Source organism: Cucurbita maxima, unplaced genomic scaffold, assembly GCF_002738345.1.
Source record: "Cucurbita maxima cultivar Rimu unplaced genomic scaffold, Cmax_1.0 Cma_Scf00020, whole genome shotgun sequence".
NCBI lineage: Eukaryota > Viridiplantae > Streptophyta > Magnoliopsida > Cucurbitales > Cucurbitaceae > Cucurbita > Cucurbita maxima.
This window is the reverse complement of record NW_019272036.1, coordinates 3,624,739-3,634,124: the sequence shown is the minus strand read 5'-3', so window position 1 is coordinate 3,634,124 and position 9,386 is coordinate 3,624,739. Positions and strand designations below refer to the sequence as shown.

The 9,386-nt window shown below is 35.7% G+C and overlaps 2 protein-coding genes across 2 annotated transcripts; both read left to right on the top strand.

Annotated features, from left to right (window-relative positions):
• The first annotated feature begins 398 nt into the window (after positions 1-398).
• LOC111494651 (ras-related protein Rab7) lies at positions 399-4,948 on the top strand. Its single transcript, XM_023144625.1, has 7 exons — positions 399-579; positions 803-829; positions 939-1,038; positions 2,797-2,943; positions 3,030-3,110; positions 3,248-3,393; positions 4,707-4,948. Exons 1-7 carry the CDS (start codon positions 527-529, stop codon positions 4,771-4,773), a joined length of 621 nt encoding a protein of 206 aa, XP_023000393.1. The 5' UTR covers positions 399-526; the 3' UTR covers positions 4,774-4,948.
• Positions 4,949-6,746: 1,798 nt separating this feature from the next.
• On the top strand, positions 6,747-9,219 carry LOC111494630. Its single transcript, XM_023144607.1, has 3 exons — positions 6,747-7,578; positions 8,014-8,199; positions 8,435-9,219. The coding sequence occupies exons 1-3, from the start codon at positions 7,111-7,113 to the stop codon at positions 8,711-8,713; spliced, it is 933 nt and encodes a 310-aa protein (XP_023000375.1). The 5' UTR covers positions 6,747-7,110; the 3' UTR covers positions 8,714-9,219.
• Positions 9,220-9,386: the final 167 nt, after the last annotated feature.

Here is a 9,386-nt window from a genome sequence, read left to right as displayed (position 1 = left end):
AAGAAAAAATATCGGTTTCTGATTCTAGGCAAGAAATTTAAGAGTTTCAAAGCCCCTAATTTCATTTCGACCCAGTGTCCCAACTACCCTCTAAATTGTTTTCGAGGGTTGTTGATTTGACACACGGAGTCCGAATGGTTTGGACTCATTTGAGCGAGTGATTTAGTAATGGTAATGAATGGTTAGGTTAAAATGGACAAAGTGACAAGAGTATTTTCCCGCCAACCAAATCTAAGTGAATTTTAGAACAATTTGGAAGGGAATATTCTATGGGAGGCAAATCTCAAAAAATGGGAACGAATGGCATTCAACGTAAAAAGCCAAAGATAGGGAGGGTATTTTTGGAATTTAGAAACTCAACCGCCCTTTCCTGTCCTCCCATTGTTTGGCGTCAATTTCCATTTCCCGGTCGGCCTTTTCCCTCTCGACAATACCAATAATAATTCGTCTCAAAAGCAAATTTCCGTTCGTTCATCTCTGAAAAGTTCCCTGAAAAAAGTTTCCTCAATTCGGAGATTTTTGATCCATGGCTTCTCGTAGGCGCATACTTTTGAAAGTCATTATCCTTGGGGACAGTGGGTGAGCTTTCTATTTGCTTTTCTTGTTTGTCGCTCCTAATTCTATTGGATTTCTTGGATTCGAGAGAGTCGAAGAAAGTATGGTGGGGAATTTTGAAACTGATAAGAACTGGACCGATTCCAAGTTCTTTTTCTTTTGTTTTTTTCTGTTCTAATTCTTCCTTTATTGGATGTGATAGGTTTTCTTTTTTTTTAACTAATTAAGTTTCTTCTATCTTTGGCAGCGTGGGGAAGACATCGCTGATGAATCAGTATGGCTTTCATTCAATCCGAAACTTTCAAGTTTTGTTTTCGAAGTCTTTTTGTTTATTAGGTCGTTTAATTACCTTTTGGCTCTGCTACTTCCATTTGTTTGTCCAGGTATGTTAATCGTAAGTTTAGCAATCAGTACAAGGCGACTATTGGAGCAGATTTTCTCACAAAGGAAGTTCAGCTTGATGACAGGCTATTCACGTTGCAAGTAAGTATGGCTATCTTAGTTGTACTGTTTTCATCTGTTGGATATTCTATTTTATCTTTGTTGTTATGTGGAATGTGTTCAATAGTTAGTGGGATGCAACGACTGCTTTGGTTAATAAGCATTAGCAGTTCATGCTAGAAATGGTCAATGGGGATCTTTAGAAATCCCATTTTATGAAACTTTTTAGCATCACTCATAATATCTGAAATGAAAAGCAATTGGAACCGAGTTATGCAAAACAATGGCAATTGGTAATTGTGCCTTTACTCTGTGATAAAAATCCCCTTGTCGTTCTTCTCTGACTTGGATATGTTTGAGATATAGCTGCTCCCCTTCCTTCCCTTGGCTGTGGTTTGGAATAGTTATGTATGGAGAGAGAGAGTTAACAGTAATTTTGTTCCTAAACTTATGTCTCGTAAGATCTTGAGCTTTTAAAAATATCTTATAGGTGTTTAAACTTTCAAACATTCAATTTTAAGTCCTATAGGTTAAGGAACTTCAAAAGTGTTTAATAGGGATTTGAACTTTTAATTTGTATCTATTAGATCCCCAAATAGATTTATTATGCATTTGAATTTTGTGTCTAAAAGGATCTTAAACTTTCTATTTTGGTGTCGAATAGTAATAAGGCTCTGACACCAAAGGATAAGGAATCACTATAAGGGAAGTAAGATTCGGATTACCTTGTTGATCAAATATCTGAAGGCAAGAACACTTGTTTGAAATTTGAATCACTCCACAAACAAGATCGATCATGTCAAACTTGAATAATTCTAAACATGCAGCCTAAACTATATAGAATTGCAAAGGAACTTAGTCCTAATGATAAAGGAATCACTCCAACGGAAAGTTAAATTTGGGTTACCTTGTTGATCAAATATCTCAAGGCAAGAACACTTGTTTGAGATTCGAATCCCTCCACAAGCAAGATCGATCATGTCAAGCTTGAATGATTCTAAACATGCAATCTAAACTAAATAGAATTGCGAAGAAACTTAGTCATTCGCTAAAGGAAAGTACAAATGCTCTTTTTATAACATTTTTCAAGTGTCTTTTACAAATACAGCATATATGACTTTATATAGCCTAAAAAAGAAACCTTTGACATTCCATTAGGCATTTCAAGAGTTGTAACATTCATATTTTACGGTCATAATTAACCATTATATAAATGTAACCTAAAGTAAATAAAAAGTCCTAAAATGCATTAATGAAACATCATAACTCTAAATTATGATCCACCCAAACTTTATGGCAATGAATCTTGATTCTTCTTCAATGTGGCATGAATTGAAACATTTTTTATAATTTTAACAATATTTTCTCACATCTTCCTTAAAGTTTATATTGCATGATTGATGTCTTGATTCTTATCAAATAGGTTTGTGAATTTTAGAAAATGAAGGACGGATTAGACACAAATTGAAAGTTTAGAGACCTACTTGATAAATTGTTTCTTACCCTAAAAAAAAGATCTATTAGACACTTTAACCAAGTATCTATTAGACACATAATAGAGAATTTAGTGACTTATCAGGTTTTTTTTTTTTTAGTATTTTAATGACCTATTAGATACAATTTTGAAAGTTCATGCTCTACACTTGTAATTTAACCTATATAAGAAAACTCCAATGGTTTATTTTTTTTTTAATTTTAACTTTTTTATTATTACATTTTTAGTTTGTTGAGAAGGTGGTGTTTGGCTTCCTTTGTAATGTCTTGAGATGGACAATTTACATATGTAGTGTAAAATTGCAGATCTGGGATACAGCTGGGCAAGAACGGTTTCAGAGTCTTGGTGTGGCCTTTTACCGTGGTGCTGATTGCTGCGTTCTAGTTTATGACGTGAATGTTATGAAATCGTTCGACAATCTTAACAACTGGCGAGAAGAGTTTCTGATTCAGGTTGTTATCGATCCAACGTTGATAGTTATGAGCCTATTACAACATAGATTGATTCTTATTGGAGGCTTCTTGTTCTTTATGTTTAGGCCAGTCCATCTGATCCTGAAAACTTTCCTTTTGTTGTACTGGGGAACAAGGTCGACGTTGATGGTGGGAACAGTAGAGTGGTGAGTTTTGCCTGATCTTGCTTGTATCATGACTATCTGAATTACTAATCCAGAGTGAGGATAGTTCTTCTCTGCTTTAGGATAGATACTCATCTAGTAAATTGCATGGACATAAGGATCTTTTATTGGCATTGTAGGTTTCAGAGAAGAAAGCAAAGGCATGGTGTGCTTCAAAAGGAAACATACCATACTTTGAGACATCTGCAAAAGAAGGATTCAATGTGGATGCTGCATTTCAGTGTATAGCTAAAGATGCCCTCAAGAATGAACCGGAAGAAGAAGTGTAAGTATATTCCATTCAATTGAACTTCAAGTGTCACTTCATTTACCCCCTGATGACATCTTTTTTATTGATTACACATTTAGCTACATTCTATCTTTATGGAATCTTGTTCAAGTAGGTTGAAAAACAGCATGAATATAGCATGTCTTGATGAAAATAAATTGAGGAACAGAGCCAAAAGGGGGGGAAACTGCTGTTGACATTTGGGTGTACATTACGTTATAGATCTGCTAAAAGCCCGCTAAAAGGGCAAGGGATATACTTCCATTTTCTTGTTAGGGTTCCAGTTTTCTTTTTGTTTACGATGTAAACTTCGAATTATGTTCGATGGATTTATAATGATAAAAAAAGAAGTATCGGTTTTTTAATGGATTTCACAAGTAGGGATGCTGTAACAATCCAAGTCCACCGCTAGCAGATATTGTCCTCTTAGGGCTTTCCATTTTGGGCTTCCCCTCAAGGTTTTAAAACGCGTATACTAGGGAGAGGTTTTCACACTTTTATAAGGAATATTTCGTTCACCTCTCCAACCAATGTGGGGACTCACAATCCACTCCCTTGGGGGTCTAGTGTCCTCGTTGGCACACCGCCCGGTAACTGGCTTTGATACCATTTTCCACCGCCCAAGCCCACCTCTAGCAGGTATTGTCTTATTTGGGCTTTCCCTTTCGGGCTTCCTCTCAAGGTTTTAAAATGTGTTCACTAGGAATAGGTTTTCACACCCTTATAAGGAATGATTCGTTCTCCTCTCCAACCAATATGGGGTGTCATAGTTGCCCTTTAGCCATGTCCCTATCCGTCTTGAGTTTCAATAGATCTTTCACTCTCTTGCTGAGGTATGGGCAATAACTGTATCCTTGGAGCTTTGGAACCTAAGACAGGTGTTCTTCCTTATAAGGAATACTTCGTTCTCCTCTCCAACCAATGTGGGGTGTCATAATTGCCCCTTAGCCATGTCCCTATCCGTCTTGAGTTTCAATAGATCTTTCATTCTCTTGCTGAGATACAGCTAAGAGTTTTGGAACCCAAGACGTGTTCTGGTCACAATCGATGACAATCATACATTCAAATGCCTCAAAAGTCTCTCTTTCCAATTGTATTGAAGGTCTTATTAGTGATTTCTTCAAATGAATCTTCTGTGTTTGCACATCACGAGGATACACAAAAACTGAACACCCGCCATCTAGAATTTCTTACCTTCTTCTAACGTGGTTGTTTTGTTATTCCTCTACTCTGTTGAATCCCTTATTAGTTTGGAGTTTCTTTCCCTTGCTTGTCATTAATTCTTGTATTCCTTCTTGGGGCCATGGCAGATACCTTCCCGACACCATCGATGTTGCAGGTGGACGGCAGCAAAGATCAACAGGATGTGAATGCTAAGTGTTTAACCACGAACGAGTTCTGTCTACTTCACTGTATTTGGTCTGTTTTATGTTCCTTAAACTATATGGTCCAATTGTATTAACATGTAGTAGTCTAGTGATGCTGGTAAAGTTCTACTTCTATTCTGTGTTGTATCTATATTCTTTGATGTTTATATATTTTGCTTAAATCATTTGGGTCGGTCTCAAATAAAATGAAATACTTGAAAACCAATGTACAGAAGGAACACTAAAAGAAAAAACACAACCTTGAACAACTCCCCCAAGCTTGAATCTTTGATGCTTCAAGAATTAGCATCAAGAGCCCTGGCTTGATGCTTGCTTCTTGAGCTAGATTCAATCCTGTGACCAAACAGGAGAGCTGCAGCTGGCTGTAATGGGCCTGGTCTCCGAGGTTTTGTTCCATTCTGGGTGAACAAACAGTCCAATTTGTGGGGTGTCTCATGGTTTGTCGGTCCAATTGTCCTTATCCTTACTGCCATAATCTTATTTCTCCAGTTGGTCATTGACACTAAGTACTCAAACCACCAATCTGTACAATGAGATGGGATTTATCTATCTACTTCACTCGTAGGGTTTCACACTTTACTTCTACAGAGAAGATAAGAGTCGCCAAAAAGTGTATCAATAAAGCTGATTGGTCATATTTTTCCAAGGATCGAATCATTTGTTCTTTTAGTCCTCTATTTTGAACAAACGTGAATAAAATAAACTCTTTAGAAGAGATTTGAGGTAGATTTGGTTTAAACGAAGATCGAATAAAATAATATTTTTAGCTGGATTTAAGAGAAATAATTGATAGTAGTCCAATTAATATTATTCGAATAAAATAATAGTTTTAGCCGGACGGAAGAGAAATAGTTGATAATAGTCCAATTAATATTATTAACTTGACTCACCCTCTTAGGAAGAGACATAATGGATAAATAATGTATTGAATATTATTAGTCTTACTCATCAATCAAAATCCAAGTAGAGATTCCTATTATGCTATGAAGAATGATCTTTATATTTTAGATATATTATCCTTTGTCTTTGAATTTTTATCTATTTATTTATCGGTATGTTTCGATGCCACTTCAATTATTTACTCTTTCAAAAAAAAAAAAAAAAATCTTCATTTTTTTAATTGGAAGGGGAGAGTTTTAAACCTACATTTTTTCTGTCTATCTTATCCAATTTTTTACCAAAAAAAAAAAAAAAAAATTAATACATTATAATAACTGCGGAAATATATGAAAGATAAAGATGGAATAATGTGAAAAATTCAGATGTTATACACATTTGTTGGTAGTTGGTACAGAAACCTCAAATTGGCATACCAAGAAATAAAATAAGTAAGCTGAATTATAATTAATAATTATTATTCCATAAACTTTTATAAAAATGATGAATTATTGCTTGTCTTGATCTTGTGGTTATAACTACTACATCACTAGCAGCCCAACCCAATTTGGTGCCACTTTATGGGAATCTTTTGGCATTTAATCTATTAGGTGACATTCTATATTTTATATTGTTCTTAAAAATAATAAATTATTGCCTTAACTTTCCAATGTGATTTTCGGCAATCTTAATGGCTAAACTTAGCACAATTTGATCACACATGATTTGATTAAATAAAAAAATAAAAAAAAAAAAAAAAAGCAGTTTCAACCTACTTTTTGTTAAAAGCAAAATATAAAATCACCAATTATATGTAATTTGAGTATGTAGTTTTTAAATCAAGTAAAAGAAAAATTCGAATAATGCAACTTTAAAATATGTTGGACAAATTATATGTTTAAATCTACCCATTTTGCATCTGTTTATTAAAAAAATTCACGAGCAATCATTTAAACAAAATTCAACTAAGACAAATCTTCTCTAAGTCTTAAAAAAAAAATTGAAAAAAGAATTTATAACTAACCACTAAACAATTAAGATTGTAAAAATCTCCACACCAATTGAAATTAAAAGGAAAAAAATAAAGAAAACGGGGAAATTTTATAATTTAATCTATCCAATAACAAGCAGCTGCCGACACTCGTTCCCCCACTAGTGGTTGTCATTTTGCTTCGAGCCTTTTGGCCTTCGGTGGTGCTCAGAGCTTACCCCATTTCATCTTCTTCCTTCTTGGGGCCTTTGAGTAGGAGTTGCAGAGTTGCAGAGTTTTCCCTGTTTTGGAATTCTGAGACGACCATTTTGAAATGGAGTTGTATCGATTCCTTGTTCTAGTAATACAAGGTTGTATTGAATGCGTTAGTGCTTTTTGTTTCTAAATCTTCATCTGGGTTTCAACTGCTATCTGATTTTTGTTCTGAAACTATCTTCAATTATCAATATCTCTGAAGAAATGCTATCGGCAAAATCTGAGTCTGATATTACCAGTTTGGCGCCATCGTCGCCTTCAAGGTCACCAAAGCGACCAACATACTATGTGCAGAGCCCTTCAAGGTGTTCTAACGATGGGGATAAATCTTCATCAATGCACACTACTCCAATCTATAACAATAGCCCAATAGAGTCACCTTCACACCCGTCGTTCGGTCGTCATTCAAGAAACTCATCTGCGAGCCGATTTTCCGGTATTTTCCGGTCATCTTCAGGCAGAAAAGGGAGCAAGAAACAGAGCAATGACAAGGGGTGGCCTGAGTGTAATGTGATTATGGAAGAAGGGCCCTATGATGACCTTGAGGACAAGGCTCTCTCACGACGCTTTCAGGCAATAATTGCTCTGCTGAGTTTCATTACTTTGTTCACTCTTTTATGCTTGATCATTTGGGGCGCCAGCAGGCCCTTCAAGGCACAGATTTCTGTCAAGGTAATCAAGTTACTAATAGCTATTGATATGGTTGGATATATTTATATATTCTTCACCCTCCTGATGAATAAATAAGTGATCATCTAAAGATTAAAGAAGTAGTGAAGGTTGCTCAAACCTTCACGCACGTGAAGTGATCATCTATGTTTACTAGAGAAGAAATGATACGCTAGAAATTTCAACATAAGACCCTATATTTGACCAAAAAAAAAGAAAAAAAAACTTTTAAACTAAGGACGCAGTTATACAACCTATAGACCAGAACATATTCAAGAAGATCGTCAAACAATAAAGGAACTGATAGCTTGAAGTATGTTCATCTTTTATATATATCCGTCACAGTTCTTTTAAACTTAAACTCTCTTCTTGACCGTGTCAATTTCCAACTTCATGAACAGAGCGTTCATTGTTTAATGTACAATCTGATCCTTTCAGAGCTTGGCTGTGCATAATTTCTATGTTGGGGAAGGTTCAGATTCCACTGGGGTTCCTACCAAGTTACTGACATTGAATAGCACATTGAGGTTAAGCGTATACAACCCTGCAACAATATTTGGCATTCATGTTACCTCCACACCAATTGATCTAATTTATTCAGAGATTGTTGTGGCATCTGGTCAGGTAATGAACTTCTACTGAGTTTCTGTTTTTTGACTCACAGCTTTGGAACTAATTGGTTTGAAAAAAAAGCTTGGATTGGAGGTCTGCATTCGTAGGCTTGCCCTAGGCATTAAAGCTAAGGGTTAAACACAAAATCCAGGATTGGAATGTAAATCTTCTCAAGAATTTGTGATTCTGTAACCGAAAATCGACCAAAGACATTAAATCATATGCCTTATGATGATCCTATGTGCAGTTGAGGAAATATTACCAACCAAGAAACAGTCACCGGACAGTATCTGTCAATTTGGAAGGAATCAAGGTTCCCATGTATGGAGCTGCATCAACTTTGTCTTTTCCCTCAACAAGTGGTCCGGTTCCAATGACGTTGGTGTTCAAAATTCGATCCCGAGGAAACGTTGTTGGGAAGCTAGTGAGAACAACGCATATAAAGCAAATCTCTTGTCCAGTAGGCATTGATTCTACCAGCACCAAAGCCATCGTGTTCAAGAAGAATTCGTGCACATATGAATGAGATTCTATTGCAGTTATTGCACCAACTAGGCTCACTGACTCCTGAGTTTCATATCAATGCAGTTATCTGTCTGTGAATGAAGTTGATAAGAAATTTGTCCGCAGATTATTTTTTTGTTGGTTTGTGCAGAGATACCTCAATCAATAAAGAGTCCACCTTTGTAAAGATCTTTCTGTTTCTGTGCAAGAGTGTTAACAAAACTGTATCAGATTTGTCTCCTCAACCATCTCTGGATGGCTTTAAATGACTCAAAATGAAGCAATACTCTTATTTCATTGCAGAAAATCAGGTTCTGGAAGAGAACTGATCAAGGATTCTGCATGGAATGTGGCCCTAAAACTATTATCGGAAGAATTAGATAAGAAGATGGTATAAGTTCTGTAAAGATGTAGCTACGCATGTGGGAATTTTCAAGGAGTCCTTGTCAACGTACATGGGGGGTTATGATGTGCATTAACCAAAGTCACTATCACCAATTTAGTGCTATTGATATTTTTCCATTGATATATTCCTTGGTTCTTTAATGAGATCTATCTCCCATTTATTTTCTTGATGGATTCTCTTGTACAATAAGTGGGTTTCTCCAATGCCAAAAGAAATGATCTCTCTTTGAAAACGGTAGAGAATATGATTCCATTCTCACTCCTGTATGTCAGCCAAGACTTTTCCTTTT